The sequence below is a fragment of the Malaya genurostris genome, chromosome 3 (genome assembly GCF_030247185.1).
Source record: "Malaya genurostris strain Urasoe2022 chromosome 3, Malgen_1.1, whole genome shotgun sequence".
Classification (NCBI taxonomy): Eukaryota; Metazoa; Arthropoda; class Insecta; order Diptera; family Culicidae; genus Malaya; species Malaya genurostris.
The window spans coordinates 69,050,024-69,067,929 of NC_080572.1; the positions used below are offsets into that span (position 1 = coordinate 69,050,024).

At 38.1% G+C, this 17,906-nt stretch overlaps 1 protein-coding gene across 3 annotated transcripts in view; it reads right to left on the reverse strand.

Moving 5' to 3' along the window:
- The window catches only part of LOC131439380 (homeobox protein extradenticle), a 104,356-nt gene that overhangs the window by 10,730 nt on the left and 75,720 nt on the right, over positions 1-17,906 (reverse strand). The window contains exons 3-5 of one of the 3 annotated variants that reach the window (XM_058610305.1): positions 1,890-2,024; positions 1,635-1,815; positions 1,445-1,555 (exon numbers count right to left, since the gene is read on the reverse strand). In XM_058610305.1, the coding sequence (XP_058466288.1) occupies positions 1,445-1,555; positions 1,635-1,815; positions 1,890-2,024 (427 nt within the window). Of the gene's footprint in view, positions 1-1,444; positions 1,556-1,634; positions 1,816-1,877; positions 2,025-17,906 lie in introns of all 3 variants that reach the window. The other 2 variants (XM_058610304.1, XM_058610306.1) reach the window with 2 other exon arrangements.

Here is a 17,906-nt window from a genome sequence, read left to right on the forward strand (position 1 = left end):
TATCATAAAATAAAATAGTTTTATTTGTTCAGGTTCAAATCTTTAGGTTGTTTGTATCTGAAATTGAGATTTCGAGTAACTTTGAATTCATCATAATTGACTTCTAGTTAAAGGACGTTATTCAAAAACTTAACAATGTAAAAATTTGTGGAAAGGGTTCAAAATTGAATAGACAATAATAATGTGCACTATGGGGAGCATGAAAATATCAAGTACAACATTCCAGTATATATGGAAGATAGTGCTATAGAAGTGCGTGTACATGATCTACCCTCATGCGTCCCCGATCCTTATATTCGCGCAACTATGTCCAAATACGGAGAGATTCTCTCTATCGAAAAAGAAAAGTGGAAGAATTTTTTCCCCGGTATTCTAAATGGCGTACGTTTGTTACGCATGCGCTTGAGGAGGCCTATACCTTCTTATGTGACATTCGGTCAGGATACAAGAATACCGTGCAAATCACTTGTTACCTATGACAATCAAATGGCCACATGTCAATATTGTCAAAAAGCTGTTCACTACGGTAAGCCATGTGATAAACCGGACAAGGAGACAACTATACCAAAGGACAACGGAGCTTCCTTTACACCAACCCCAAGCAACCCCAGTACACCTGTGACAGTCACCAACAACAGGGAAGTATCCCCTTCAACGAAACCATCCAACGTAACCCCTATAGAACAAAGTACACCAGCTGCAGTTAACAACTTACCATCCATCCAACTTACCAGCAACTGCAAACAATGTACAACAAGGTGCATCTACAGCAACTAGCAACAAAATCAACAACAATATCACCGATGCGGCAATGGATGACGAGACGAACCACGAACAAACTGCCCCTCAATCCTCGCAGGAGGAAAATGGAAGCTCCTCTCCCCCGAATCCGAACCTTTAATTTAAATCTATTTTTATGAAAATTATGGTTTTGCCATCTCTGGAACATAGTAAGTTCCATTTCCACGCTTCGGATCACTATTTCCGATACTACGAACTGAGTCGAATGGTATATGACACTCGATCCTCGAAAATTGAGTTTTACAACGATTGTATAGCCTTTCTATAAGAGAAAGGTAAATAATTGAAAACCGTATATTGTTACCAAAACATTTGCAGAAAATTTTCATTATAATTGGCTTACTGGCACCATTTGCGATTTTGCAACGAATTCCAATGCATAATACACGATTATGAAAATTTAGGAAGAACAAAGTTGATGACATCTCAGTTGCGATAAAAACATTTTATATCCAAAGATAATCATATTCTTAAACTAGAGTTTAATATGAAATTTTCCACGGAATGGTTCCATGGTTAGCAATGATTAAATTTATGTAAAACCCGATGTATCCGGTGACATCATAAGATACCTAATGATACACAAAAGCAATTTTCCCTTATGTGTTTCCGATGTGAAACATGCCAAATATTCGATAAATACCTCAGAATCATGACAGCTTCGCATGTGGACTGCTTGAGCTGCATCTGAATGGAGCTGAATTTCCGGTGGATAATTTGTACCATTCGTTCGATCTCTTTCGGTGTGATGGGTCTGTCAAGAGAAAACAAACAGTCGTTGAAATATGACTAGTTCTTAAACAGTCATCACCATCATCATCGTTAATACCAACCTGGTGCGACTTTGCTCGCGTAGTAGATTCATAACGTGGGTGGTGAACTCGCTGCAAGCCTGCTCGTACTTCTCCAGCTCTTGGTGGTAGATTTGCCGGATCTGTGCTAGCTTGGCCCGGTAGTCTGAGTGTTCGATGGCGTTGTCCTGTCCACCGGTTAGGTCGGATTGCGAAAGAAAGTCTGCGAACCGCACGGGAGGGAAAAATATCGTTAAATAAATAACGTGCTTTTAGTCAACTTACCGTTGGCCGCACCCGAAGCTGCGGCCGCCGCACCTGCACCACCGCCCTTCTCCGGTCCGGCTACACCTTCCGCGATCAACATGTTATCCAGGCGCATCAGCTGTGGATCTGGAGGTTCCTCTTCCTGGGTGTTTCTCAGCGACAGAACTGAAATAAAAATAAAAAGGAAAAACCAGAAAAGTCGAGTGAAAACGTGCTCGCACTGCTCGTAAACGACTACTGTTATGACTATGTTTGTTTAAATATCTTTTTTTTTCGGTCCATAAACACTTGTTGCGTACACCTCACTATGTTGTCCATCTCTTTTGTCCGTGTCTGCCAATTGGCTAGTTGGATTTGGGATATGGAAAGCCCATTTAAATATCATAACACATAATAATGATGGGGTATTATCATATCATTTCTAGCGAGTAATCGCAGGGAAACACAGACCGCAGCATTCATGCGGCCAAATCTACATCGTGTGGAAAACGACAAAGACCTGGCTGGGCTGGCACAGCGAATGAAGGAAGACACTAAACCGCGCCAGAATGTGTGGAAACAGATTTTATAGGTTTTTTACGACTAATAAAGCAAATAGTTATGGCACAATTTCGTGAGTCGAAGAAACAACTTCGGGGTGGTGAGGAAGTTCAGGTAAGAACGCATTGGCTCCGGAGATAGTGACGGACACACAAAGACGCCCAGTAGGAAATAAGCATGAATTGACGGCGAAGGGGGTGCGTACGATGTCATTTTATCAGGGATTCGTTCATGCGAACCATTTGCGGTTCATCAACTGCAGTGCCTCCGTTATGGGAAAGCAAGATCTGAGCGTGCGACAACGAGTGGAAATTGATATTTCTATTCGATGGCTATCGAAAAGAGACTTTACGTGAAATCGTCCGATTCGATTTAGTTGCGGCTTCGATATAGAAACGAAAGAATCGTTTCTCCATTATCAATTTTTACGCTGGAAAGGGGTGCCGTCCCCGCGAAGTGTAATCACTGGATCTCGTGGTTTAGAGATAATTTAAATTAATTTCTCGCTCGTTTGGCTTTTTTTCGTAGATAACACTAGCCGCTATTAAACAGTAATATTGTGAAACACAAACAAAGCTCATTCGTAGTCACCGATCGTCGGAGTCGGATCTCTTTGGAAATCATTATCACTGATAAACGCACACTCGGGAAGCAGAGCGGCAATTAAATTCAAATAATCGTCTGAAAAATTTCGCCCGGATCCTCCAACCTCTCCAACTTCAGCCGCAGCACATTACGAATGGTATGTCTACTGGGAGGGAGTTTGCGTGTTTACCCCGATACGGTTGGGCGTGTGTTTGTTTTCGTTTGAGTTTGGATTCCCACGTGTCACAGAGCCTCTCCCCACCTTCCCTATGAGCAATAGGGAGTAAAGGGCGGCCATAATTGCCTCCATGGAGTATATCTACAACGGTACCGTGAGTAAGCTCCACCCGGTCCGGCAATCGTCAGTATCGCAAGCCAATAGGGTAGGTAGGTGGCACTGTGGCGCGCTTCTTGCTGTCGTCTTGTTTTATATTTTTACGATTATTTTACGAGCTCTGATACCGCTGTGATTTCGCATGCTACCACGTTTTTATTACTCTATTATTTGATTTGATTATTGTTTTGAGCTTTTTCTTCATATTTCGGCTACTTTTCGACACTTCTTTTTCTCAGGGGCTGAACGGATTCTGATTTCTTTTTATTATTATTATTACTCTATCAGCGATAAAGTCGATGAGTTTTATTGAACCTTAGCCGTTCTGGCTGCACAACTGGTGTCAGATGAATATATGGTACTGGGCCCGGCACAAAGATGTGTCCGTCCAGTTGTTGTGGTGCCTCTTCAAACTGTTGTTGCCTTTTTGTTTTGGGTAGATGCAATAAACATGGAGATAATTTCTTTTAAAGTGATGCCATAATAGGATGCGTAGGCAGCACCTCGTTAATTCGAACAGCGCAGCTAAGTGCACTGTGCTGTCTGAGGTGATAATGGGACCTTAATCGACCCGTGTCCATTCGGACAGACGGGGTTTTATAAACATACATAGCCTGACGGAAATTACGTTTCCGTTGTCTGCCATCGACAGTGTTTAAAATTGGTACATTTGTTTTATTGTACTTCTTTTCTTCTGCCTTGCGGTGGAAAGAATTGAATTTTTTTATTCAGGCATTGTTAGCGTGCGCTAGTGTCTATGGAAATACATTGGGTTGCTGCAAATTGGAGTGCATCGCTCTGAACTTTATCTTGTGGCACAAATATCAAAGAAAGCATTGGAAAAGGGAGAGGGGTGGTTTGTGAACAGAAACAGAATCGACGAAATGAACAGCTGGAGGCAAAAATCCGATAAGAAGAAGTTAGTTTAGAAAACTCGTTAGAGAGTTTTCGAATGCAAAAACCGAAAAAAAACATTTATTTCAAAATTCGGACACATATTTTGCAATGCAAAAATTGTTAAAAGCATCTTTCTTAAAAAAACCGACCAAAACAAAATTGAATAAAAAAACCGAATAACAGTTTAGCCAGTTTTCCGACACTATTGTTTTTATCCAGTTCTTGCCAACTGCCGCTGCAGGCTAAGCATGGTTTGATTGTTTATTACAAGCGGCCTGATTCTTGCTGCATTCCACTGCTACAGTCGGCAGAAAAACTTTGATTGCAAAAACAGGATACAAACATTTGTACCGGAAGAACCGGCTAAGCCTTTATTCGGTTTTCGCTTTCAAAGGTTTATTTGTTCTGTTTATGCAAAAATGATCAACATTCGATGCACAAAAAGTAACTTTTTTGCGTGCATTTTGCTTAACAGTGGTAAAAGTTTTTATAAAGACTGTCCCAGAAAGTATGGACGCGACCAAAAACCGCTGTCATTTCGCAATGGTTCAGAATCTGTCCATTTTTATGGCTGCGTCCTGTTGTTTACATTATTCTCTAACCACTTGTGCAGTTGTTTATTCGTTTCCATTAGTTTGTTTAGAAATGCGTTGACTTTCAGCAGAACAACGTCGAAAAATTGTGTACAAATGGTGCACAGAACGCGGACTGTCACTGAGAAAGATAGCAAAAATGGAAGCAGTAAGTGAAAAAGCCGTGCGAAATGCAATCAAGAAGTTCGGTGAGGATAACACCTTTGAGGATAAACCGAAAACGGGTCGAAAAAAAGGTCCTGCTAACCCTCAGTTGGATAAAGGTATACTGAAGGCGTTCGAGCAAAAGAAGGAGGTTTCAGTTCGGGATGTGGCCAAAAAAATGGGCACTTCGAAGTCAAATGTTCTTCGTGCTAAAGAACGTTTGAATCTTCGAACCTATAAGAAGCAGAAACCACCAAAACGTAGTCCGAAACAAGAAGCATCGATCAGGCCGAGGGTTCTAAAGCTGTACAATACGATTCTTGCTGGAAATTTGAACTGCATAATCATGTACGATGAAACCTACGTGAAACTCGATTACAAATCCTTGACGGGACCACAATATTATACGGTGCGAGAAGGGCAAGTGTTAAACCAGTCCGAGACATCGATTGAAGTCGAAAAATTTGGTAAGAAAGCTATGGTCTGGCAAGCAATTTGTAGCTGCGGTAAGATTTCCAAACCCTTCATCACCATTGCTTCAATGAACATCGAAATATACATCAAGGAATCTTTACAATAACGACTTCTACCCATGATTCGAAGCCACAAGGATCCTGTTGTCTTCTGGCCGGATCTTGCTTCTTGCTACTACTCGAAATCAGCGGTAGTATGGTATACTACCAAAAACGTCACTTTCGTCCCAAAAGACATGAATCCACCAAATTGCCCACAACTTCGACCAATTGAGGAATTTTGGGCATTAACGGAGACACATCTTAGGAAACACGTCTCGGCAGCCGGAACCATTCAACAGTTCGAAAAAGATTAGAAAAAAAGTGTCAAAACTTGTCGCCAAGAAGTCTGTACGGAATTTAATGAGGAACGTTCCCAAGAAGGTGCACCAGCTAGTCTACAATGGCTAAGTAACAAATGTTGAGAATAATATTCTGTTGTAGTCTAATACTATCAGTATATCGAATAAAATTTGAATATCTAACACTTGTGAATTATTTACAGCGAAATCAAAGTGCGTCCATACTTTCTGGGACAGTCTATAATTGAACTATCGTTTTCTATGTAAAATGCTACGATTTCAGTGCGATCGTTTGGTGTGTACACTCAAAAAAAAATTTGAATTTTACAGGTGACTTAATCCCTCATACGATGTAATTCATAAAGACCTAATTTGTCAAATGACGGAAGATTTTATTTCTAATGACTTAATGTTAGATGAGCTTGAATTTTACTGGTTTCGACTGTAACTTGCGTTCTGCTAGCAGTTGCGACTGTATGAATTTAAATGCACCTTTTACCAGCCACGCAGATGCATGCATCCTTGGTTCAGTTTTAAATTTAGAAATCATTCAAGCGTTCAGCTATACTACCTATCGTTCTTTTTGTGAAGAAATTATTTGATTTATATTAAACATGCACAGATAAAAATATTTTATGAATTTACATCTATTTTCATGCACATATTTGGAGCAGGCAATTAAACATAAAGTTAATTTACAATCCTGTACATTTCAATATAATTTAAACGCAAAACTAAACGTTAATTGAAAGATACAGTTCTATTCATTGAAAATTGAATGCAATCCAATTTAGTTTTGCATCGATGATGGTTTTCAATATCAATCATAGTAACCCATGAGTCAACAGACAAAATTTGACAACTCTATCAGTCTAACTCTAACCGAAAACATCTGAAAAAAGTTACTTTTTCAATGCAAACGTTAGTTTTGGGACCCGGAGGTCATCCGTTCGAAAAATTGAGGAAACATCTGTTTGTATACACAGTTCGAAAAATTCTTGTGAATTTAAATCTTATCAGACGCACATAAATGGAGCGTCATATATCACACAAATTTGTATTCAAGAACATGTAAAATTGTGTGATTTGAAAATTATATAGCTTTAAAACGAACGGAATAGAAATCAAAAGATCGACATCAACAACGCGACTTGAACCGAAAAACATTAGATCACAAAGCACACCAGTTAGTCGACTGAGCCACAGAAGCACATATCTGCTTGGCTGGTAAATCATGCATATAAATTCATACAGTCTCACTTGCTAGCCGAGTTCAAATTTCGGTACGAATGGAATATTGTGGCATTTGAGAAGTTAAGTAGTTATGAATTGTATCGTTTGAAGAATTATGTCCCCTGTAAAATTCATAATTTCTTCCTGTGTATGTATTCTTGTCTAATCAAACTGTTCTAGCTATTTGTAATTTGTTGTCTAAATTGCGGGTTTTAGGGAATATCTAAAATCAGAGATGGCCCAGCACACGAGCCAGCTCTCATACAGTCCGTGTGCTGTACCTTTTCAAAAACACGCAAATGAAGTCTGAAGCACACGCTCGTGTGCCGTGTTGCTATTAGATCGAGAGTCGTATGTTTCGAAGAACCAGCTCGCGATGGTGGCTCATCTGCTGGCTCATGAGCTGGAATGGGGAGCTAGCTCGTGAACTGACTCATGTGCTAGCTCACGAGCTGAGTTGAGCGTCCTTTATTTGATAATATAATATAATTTTAAAGCACACAGTGTCCGCTCTTGTATTGTCTCTTGTCAGTAGATGGACTACACAAATAGCGCACGCTCATGAGTTTGAAAAGCACAGCACACGAGTTAAATAGGCACACACTGCAGGTATAGAGCAGCTCGTGTGCTGAGCTCGGACATCACTGTCTAAAATCAAGGATGGCTTTTATCGCATCAAAGAAGGTTCATCAGTAACTCTTCACACAATTGAATCAGTGCCATCAAAGAGAGACGGATATCATCGCAACGATCATTATCAGACTGTGATTTTTTTAGGGGTCGTAAAATACTCAGAGTATGGAGTGGAGCGAAGAAATGTAGAAAAATTCTCTCGCGGTTCATGCATTGAGAGACTCGAGTTCTTGTATCATCTTCTACTAGATTGAAAATGTTGTATACAATATAGATAGCAATATAGCAGCTTCTGTCAAATTTTCGGCAATCACCAACACTGTCTAAAATTGATCAAGGATTGACTTAATATTCATACTCAATTTTTTTTTTGAGATCATTTATACATCACGTAGACTTATTGAGGCGCGAGTAGAAAAAGAACTGACAAACTAAAATCGAAATAAAAAAAGCAAACGGCGTTGTTAGCCAGTGGTCGTATCTAAGAGGCCGATCCAATAGGAATCGTGTCAGTAAGATCGTAGCAATAAACGGAGTTATTATCGATAATTGGTCAAACAAAAATGTGTGAGAATTGGTCGAACTATGTATTAATAAAGCGAAACTTGTAGTTCAGAGTACAATTAAAAAGAAAAAGAAAAATGCGAATTTTTAGTGAATGCGAATTGTCCATCGTTTCGAATCAACAAGTTTTGCCTATACTTCTTGGTCACATTCCTCGTTGCAGAATGACAGTTTACCTTTTGCTTGACGTCGGCCCAATATTTTTTCTGTTAGGTTGAGTGCTAGTGTGCATGAATATTATCTCCTTGGACACCACCTGAACATTCTTCGCGGCGTACAACTCCATACAGTTTTCCGTAATGGCTAGATGCTAAACTCGGCCAACACAGAACGGAGCAATTGTGGTGCTGGAAAAATGAAAAAAGTTGTTTCCATACACTTCTGCGCATGAACACAGGAACAGATGTACAGCTTCAGCGGTCATACTATGGCCTACTTGTTCTGCTTATCGACAAGATTCGGAGTCACCATCTTCTTGTTAGTCGACGGTTCGGCTCGTTTAGATTTTGGATGACAGTCCCAGCTTGCTTACGATATCTCCAACGGAGAGGTTGGTGTTCCGCTTGAAACAGTTGACCATTTTTTGGACGTTTCTGCGGCCTCCGGCCTTCATTTTTTCCCGTTTCAGTTTTTTTCTGGCTACCGACATACGGTTTTCGAAACTTTGAAGAAGCAACATTACACCTGATACCATGAATATCGATAGACAAAACGACGACATCGATATGATTGAAGAATTCGTTGTTCAGGCCAACTGCACGGTAAACCTCTCGAAATTGAAACAGCTAAAATATTAATTTGTTTTCTAATTTTTGTTTTAGGAACCATGGGGTCATTAAACGTTTCTTTGAACTGTTTTAATTATAAAACAAAATAACGAAATCATACTAGTTGAATTTATCTTGCTGGTAGCATTGAAATGGCGCACGTCAATCGTGTAATGACACATCAGGAGCGATACTACCCGCTACGGAGTTGGACGCGCTGAAATTTTACTATAATTCTCCTCGTGATATTTTTTTTATCTTTGTTTTTGTTGAAATTCCGACACGGTCAAATTCATAAATTGCAAAATCGTTGAATTCAGATGAATTAAACATGTGCTGTTTTTTTAAAAATGCTTACTGTTTAAGTAAGCGATTTGTAGCTGCGGATAGAAAACTCACGTTTTAGCTACTCACTGTAATGAGCACAAGTAGACTTGAATGTCACAGTATTCTGAGAACGCATACCATTTAAAACATTTAACTATGCAATGCTGATGACAGATTGAACGTATCGAAATAAATAGTGTTGTCATATTTCGAAACTAATCGAGCAACTTTCGTATGATGAGTACATCCGTTGAAAGGAAATTTCTATAAACATGCCCAGAAGAATTACACGCTACATAAATCAAACTAAAACAAAATAAAAGTTGGATCGAGAACTCGATTGAAATATATCAATGGTTTAATGAAGGCAAGTAAAATTTAAATCAAGGTTCACATAACTTTACTTTCGAAAAAGACTGTAAATATTGCGTATATTTATTTTTGTTCATATTTTGCTAGAGTTTTTTTTTCATGTCATTCATTTGTACTTCTAAATTAACATATATCCATATTTTGTGAAAATATATTATCAACTAGTATTGTAGTTGATAATATATTTCCACAAAACCAATATTTTTTAAAGGTTTGCACTGATTAACAGACAACATTTTTCCACTGACTGATTTCAACTGTTGAAAATATCAAAACCGAAAGCAACTCAGTGATCTTTTATCGCAACATCGCCACAGAGAATGAAGTTTTAAGCTAGATTCCACGTTTTGGGTGCTGTGCTTCAATGGCAGTACTCAATACAGGCGTCATTAAAAATGCTACCGCGTTTGTTCGGACGAACAAACGATTTCATTGGGTTCAGTGGCATTGACATGCTTATCATTTACAGAATTTGTGCAATCGAAATGCAGATCGTATGCTGATTTCTGAATGTGTTTGAAATGCTGATATACAACAAGAAACAGTTCGAATGCAAAATAATTGACTGGTTCACTGCACATTTTTATGCTTGATAGTTGCCAGTGCAGCTTAAAATATACGCTTAATGCGATGCATGAAAACTGGCCGTAAAAGAAACACATTCTTGCTCGATTTATGGTGGGAAAATGAAAACGGATGAGATAGCTTTTACGTGTCCGTACGTATGTCAATTAGAGTAATTTTACATTCAACCTTTTTCACGCTCGTTTTGTTATTATTCGGTTTCTTAGGAACAGTAAAAATGTCGATTCCAGCTTAATCCCTCGATTGCCGGCTGACTAATCGTTGTCTTAATGAAGATCTTGTTCTGGAGACAAACAAACCACAACGATGAGGATATTATCTGAACGCTTAAAAAAAATTGTCTACTAAAACCGACTTATTCAAACGTTCAAAATGATACATTTTGTCCGTTTATATACCTCAAGATTAATGAATTTTGATATATTTTTATGATGGATTTGGATGTGATTTTACATGTTTTCTTAAAATATTACGTACGTTTACCGCAGATCTAAGACATCCTTGTAAACTTGTAAATTTCATAATTATTTGTTGCCAGGAGAGGGGAGGGGACAAGCAAAATCAGGATTGCTTTGTTCCAATTTGGATGAACGTTTGTAGGTGTCTTCAGTATGGCAAATTATTGATGTGTACGGATAGAGAAATCGATTCGACTCAAGAACGATTTTTAAAAGATATTTTTCAAACCTTTGTTAGTCGGAAACTGTTACTTGTATGAATAATCACAATCTAGTCAATAAAATCATAACTAGAACTTGGTTTCTGATCTTTTGTAGTTAGTACGCTCCAAGAATTGGGTGCAATGATTCACTATTGTTTTAGAAAAAAACATGAAGTATTGTCTTGTGAACTGGTTGACAGATTCCCTTTTTGCTTTCCGTATGGACATAATACACATGTTCACACATTGAAATTTTAAATAGATCTACAAGAAAGCTGAGAAATCAAAAGTGTAGTTTTGATATTTTGAGAATTTAAGCTTTCCAGTGAAGTAACACTGTTTGAACTTCAAACAGTGCGTGCAAAATATTATGCACGTTTTATCACTATTCAATCGGGTTTAAGGAATGTGCAGCAGAGATGCTTAGTTGGTAGAGCGCTTCCTCGATAAAGAAGAGTTTGTAGGTTCGAATCTTTCCGGCGGGTGTTTCTTTCGCTCAAATTTCCACATTTTTGCTGCGTGAGCCAAAAAACTAAACATTTCTCGTTGGCAGTAAAAGAAAGTGAAAAACTGAGATCAAGATAGCTTTAGTATCTTAGCACGAACTTAAAATACATCGTATTTAATTTGATTTGGCACTACTTTATAATCCACAAGAAACAAGACGTGAGTATCTCGAAAGTAATAATAGTAGTTATTCAATCATTCTTAATATGGAAAACAGTCTTAAACAGAAATAATTACTAAACAGTTTAGTCACAACTACCATTCAGAATGGCCAAGCGCTTTCGAGATGAGTCTTCGACGAAGTTTTCCGCGTAGCATGTTTGAGTCGTTATTCTTTTGACGGATTCAATTTGGTCTAAGTATCGCCTCAATCGACAATCGACAACGCATCTCATCCGAAACGGTCGACGCGATTCACCGCTTACACCCAGAATGCCAGAAGCTAAAAACATTATAGTATTGAGAACAATTCGAGACCATCTCGAATACCTTACGAACAAAAGACAATAGGGTGAAATAATACAACTGCTGTTGACTTTAACAGACTCGTGTTCGAATTCCGCTTCAAGAGCTTGAAACGTTGCTTAAGAAGCAAAAGCACCTCGGTTTAAATGAAGTACATTTGGCTCAGCTGTATATAACTATCAATGTTGTATACATTCAATTCAATAACAATAATAATAAAAAAATGGAATATTTTTTCCCGGTACCATACCATTCAGTGTGCGTCATGCGCCTAAAAAACTATACCTTTATATGTGACCACGTAAATCGGTGGTCACTTACGACAACCCATTGGTTTTATGTCAATATTGCCAGATCACTGAGGTATACCATGTGATAAACTGGACAAGAAATCATCTTTTATCAAGGACAATCAAGCTACTACCTTATCATTCCCAAGTGACTCCTCGACTATGATTCCACCAACAACAAGCGACGCCGAACCAACAGACGAGCACATGGATAGTGAACCATTGCTCCTTCTTGATTTGAAGATAAAAATGAGAGAGTTTCATCCCAGAAGAAAACGAGGACAATTATTTTAATGCATTGATTGCATAAAATGTACAATTCTGAGTCGTATTCTGTTTTACTTTAGAGTAGTTAGTCATGTTGAATAAATTGTGGGAACAGGTTTCTCGGTTGACTACATGAGGCTTCGTTTAGAAATTTTGAACATTTTTGCTGCAATTAAATTATGCGTGAAAGGCTTCACGCAACCAAATCTTCGCTCCGCAAAGCAAACCCAAACATTCAGATTTATCGGATGTTTGGCAGTGCACTGAATAAAACAGGTATTGTTTCTCAACCAGACACGCTGTATTCCGACCCACGTCCAAAACGTTGCTACATTCGAGAAAACCGTTTTCAATCAATCGCGAAATTGTTGCTTCTTGGCACTGATTGAGTGATTAGAACTTATTAAAATTGACATGTTACACAATTGCTACTGTACGGTTATTTTTGTTTGATTTTGTTTGATATGTGATTCCACGTGTTTTTGATACAAATGTGAAAATCATTCATATTACTGCTTGTGAAACCAACTCAAAAACCTGAAAGGATTATGTTTTATTTACTGACTGTACAATATTTTCATTTAAACAGTTTCATTTCCAGTTTTGTCACAACAAATATTACTGCTGTGAAACATGTCAAACAAGAAACTTGTTGCACATAAAAAAATCACACAACCGTTGCGGGAAGAGTTAAGAAATCTAATACAAGAACAATGTTAGCTACTTGGGTATTTCGAGGATACGATAATTACCTTTCAGGCAAGTTGAATCTTAGCTTCGCGTAAGTGCGAAGTTGAGTTATTCCTAAGCAGAATGCGAAACCTGTGGTCTTGAGTGCACAAATACAAAGCCTTCAAGCAATTTGCGTACATAGAATAAGTTTCGAGCTAACGATTGCTCTCGTCGAAGTTTCGAGAAACACTGAGATAAATAAGCAACTGCGTTTTTGCTGGCCGATTATACGATCCAGTGAAGAAAGTATCGAGATCAAATTGTTTCGAGTGACACGTTTCCGTTGTAAACTCGAGAATAGTGCTTACATATTAAACCTGCAACCTTTTAATAAAACATGACAAAGAAAATTATTCCTGATGTTTTCAGTTTACAGAAAGTGCACTTGATGAACTTTCCACAGAGGTTAATAATTTGTGAAATAACTGAAAACAAGCTGTAAAATTGCAGAATCGCTTAGATGTATCAATCGGCAAAATGTTTGGATCTAATTACTCCTCTGCATCTAGTTCTGAGCAAAATAGGATAGAGCGAGTAATTCTAGACAGATGTGATTTATGTGGGTAGCTACCACTCTCCCTTTCCCCAGTTATTGTCGATTCCGACTGTGGGATACTGGAAGCATCGCGGCTTGACCATCTTTGTCTGAATTATCTTTAAATAATTCTAAATAAGCACATAACCCAGTTTTTTTTATACATACAAAGATTTTTTTATTGGGCTAGTTTTGATTTTATCATTTCTGCTTCGCTCGTTGAGCTTAGACGCTGCAATATTTATTTATTTGTTATTACTATTAAATTGAGAGTTCGGCAAACAGAAATATATTAGATAGCTCTCGATACAAATAAGTGCTTGAGGTAAACTGGGAAAAATTTCCAAATACGGCTATAATTAAAGTAAACTGAAACATAAACTGCAATGAACTTTCGGAGTCTATTTATCACCGAAAAGCATCGAATAAATTAGTGAGTATTAGGCAACAGTGACTAAAGTCAGATACGATTTCGGTGAAATGATCAATTTGTAGAAATGGCTCTTGGTGAAATGGAATTTGTTGAAGAAAATCGATAAATTTTATTGTGCCCGAAATCGATAAATTTTATTGTGCTATTTAAATTATCGTAATCGGTGTTACACATGATTGCATTCACATAAAAAGCCTCACTTCGTTAAGATCAATTGCTGACAAAAATTAAGGGTGCTCACCCCATCAAACGAAAAATTGCTTTATCACTGATACCGACAAATATGCTGATTCTCGATTATTATCTAACCAGCAAGACTAACAGCAGTCAATTTGATAGACAGTTATACTTCTGGTTACTAGCCACACTGCCACAGTTGCTAACAAAAATGAAACACCAAACTTGCATTGCAAAATAAAGCATTGCATGTCCTATTTTGGGTTGTCCGTGTTACGTTGGACGTTAGTATATAGGAAAAAATGTGAGACCTTGCTTTGCCGAAAGTGCCGAAAAACATGACACTGCACGCGCACCGCACGTTCTGGCTGAACACTTTTAAAAACAACTCACTGGCAGTCAATCTCATTGGGCTTAGAACTGACAGCAATGTACTCAAGTGACGGTTCGACATGTTTTGATCAATGAATTGTATCATGTGAATCGAAAAAAAAGTTCGCTTGTGTTTAGCGGTTACACTCGGAAACGGTTGTGTTCAAATTTTTTTCACTAATGACGTAATTAATTATCAATAGTTGGATAAGACAGAACGAAATTAAGCTGCTACTGTAACGGTTCGTCTTGTCAAGCGAAAAACAACTGTATTTCGATTCTGCAACGTCTTATTGAACAAAGCGTTTCAGATAACTGATAACTGAACCGATAAATTATGTAATCGAAAGTTATTTCGATCTGAAAAAAAGCTTTTAAATTTTAAATTTATTCAGCGAGATAGAGTACAAAATGGCAACTCAATTCCGTTAGCAATTAACAATCGCGTCCAAGTTGTCTCCCAAGTGCTAATGACTATTGGGTCGTCTGACGGTGAAATTACCGAACCCAATGCCAACCCTCTTATTGCACGTTTTCTCGTGAGGCTATTGCTGTAATTTAATCTATAGACCGGCGGCGACTGAGTGTTTCGTCGTCGGTCTTCGTGGCACAAGCAAATTGAGAGGGTGCAATGGAATATGAGTGCTACAACGGTCCTGAGTAGGAATTCATTTGAATCTCAGCGAGGGTTACCGCAAGCTGGTGGAGTCGATTTTTCAAAACAGGAGCCATTTGTCCTATGTTGAACCTTTCTATTGACACTGTGACATAGATAACCAGACGAGTGACTGAAAGTGTCTATTAACAGTAAACAACAGGGGGGAAATACAGTCTACTGCTTGAATACCTACACAGCACGTTACGATATATGCACATAAAAGGAGCGTCACCACTGATCTATGACATGACATGACATGACAGTATGAGTAAATTATAATGAAAATAATTTTTCGTGATGCACTAGTTCCACCTATATTGTACTGCGCGAACTATTTACTATCTGTACACCCCTTGTGTTATGTAAAAGTTTTTTTTACTAGTTGGTTTCCCCTCGTTTGTCAACACCGATCAGCTACTTGCAGGGATGCCTGATTTCATCAAAATATTTGAAAATGTGTCGTAACAATAAATTATTGGATTACGTTGATAATATGTTTAACTTTTTCGCGATGTTGGAAGGTAACCATTTATTTGACTCAACGTTGTTCATCTGGACTATTTTTTATTGTGTTGGTAGTTTTCACTCGAAATTAAGTGGCGGCAGACCAGAAGTAATTAAATATTGTAACAAAACGGGTTCGATTTTGTATTGCGTTGGAGGATGAGAAGTAGGCACAATTATGTATATAGTTTTGGCAATATGTATTAAATCTGTATCCTGCATGAAATTCGCATGGACGTATACAAATCAATACATTACAGGTAATTCTGTATGAATGGCAACTCTGTTGGTAAATGAAAAAAATAAACACAATTTAGATGACAGACATGATGTTTTTGATAGGGTAACGTGGCGCCATCATGACACATGTGACTACTGTCCTAAATAAAGGAATATTCGAAATGACCGTTAAAATGATTGAAGAATCTAATTTGAGTGTCTTGTCTGTTAGTCTGTGATCAAAGTACACATATGCAAGCACATATAATGGTATCAGTGCCGTAAGTGAAAAAACGCGTTGATTTATATCGTTCAATTTTCTCAGAGATAACTTAGCCGATTTTAACACACCTACGAGCTCATTTAAAAGCTACTGTTTAGTTTTGAATCAAGTTAGAAGACCATTTGGCTATCACTTCCAGTTCCGGAGATAATAAGTGACTTAAGTGACTTAAGCGACAAAACGCGGTGAGTTTTTACCGCTCAATTTTATCGGAGATGGCTTAGCCGATGGTAACAAGTCTAGGCTCGTTTGAAAGCTAATATTAAATTGTGCAGCAAGTACGACGTTCGAACGCTTTCTTTAAATTAAAGAATATATTTAATGAGGCACACTACCTTTGCTATGAGATGCCGAGGGCATTTCAGTTCAAACGGTTGTAACTTCCGGTTCTCAAGATATAACGGTATAAGGGACGTAAACGCTTAACAGCACATTTCTTATTGGCTGATTTTAGCAAGGTATTTTTCCGGTGACTTGGAAGCAGTCTTTCGTGTTTCCTGTATACAAGAGCGGTGATCGTATTGACGTAAGGTATTACAGAGGCATAACGAATTTATCTGCTGCATCTAAGCTATTTGAAATAATTGTGAGCACCGAGGTACTTTTTCGTACAAAGAATTACATCTCCTCTGATCAGCATGGATTTATGCCAGGTCGTTCGGTCAGCACGAATCTCTTAGATTTTACTTTCACTTTTATTTCGAGTTTGAAGGATTTTCGACCGAATTGACCACCGAAAACTTTTATGCCCATTTCTACTCCTGTGTATCATCTCCGTTCTCAAATCTATCTGGAGTTCCTCAAGGCAGTAATATGGGTCCACTTTTGTTCTTGCTGTTCTTCAATGATGCTGTTTCGCTGCTTGGCGTAGGTTGCAGATTAGTATATGCCGATGATTTAAAATTGTATCTTGAAGCTCGTTCTATCGACGACTGCATCCGGCTTTAAAATTTTCTTGATACATTCGTCGCCTGGTGTCGTAGAAACTGGCTTATTGTCAGTGTTCGAAACCTCCCTTGGAGGAATCCGCTTGAGCCCCGATCGCTGTCAACTGATTGGACTCGATTTATCGAAACGACGCAGAAAAATTCAGCAAGCTGTTTTCGTGGCAAAACTGATTAACGGTGATATTGACTCTTCGAAGATTCTGTATCTACTTGATTTCCGTGCTTCACAACGATCGCTGCGTTCCACCAGTTTACTGCAGCCGAGATTTCATCGAACGACGTTTGCCACTGTTGAACATTTTTTCGATTTTGGTGAACCAATTCACAAATTTTCGCAAAAAGTACTACGTTATACAATTTTATGACTTGATTGATACATATTTTTAAGACCATTTTATTGTCAGAGGAATTTAATAATAATAAAGAATAAAGGCTAACAATGTCAATCAATTTTGAAAGGGTTATGGCGAACATTTTCGGTTCGAGAGATGTAATAATAATAGATAAATTTCAATATTTTTCAAAGCAACAAAATTCCTCGGAGATGAAAGAATCGATTTAGAAAGAATCGATGGTACACAGAAAAAAAAATGAATTTTACAGGTGACA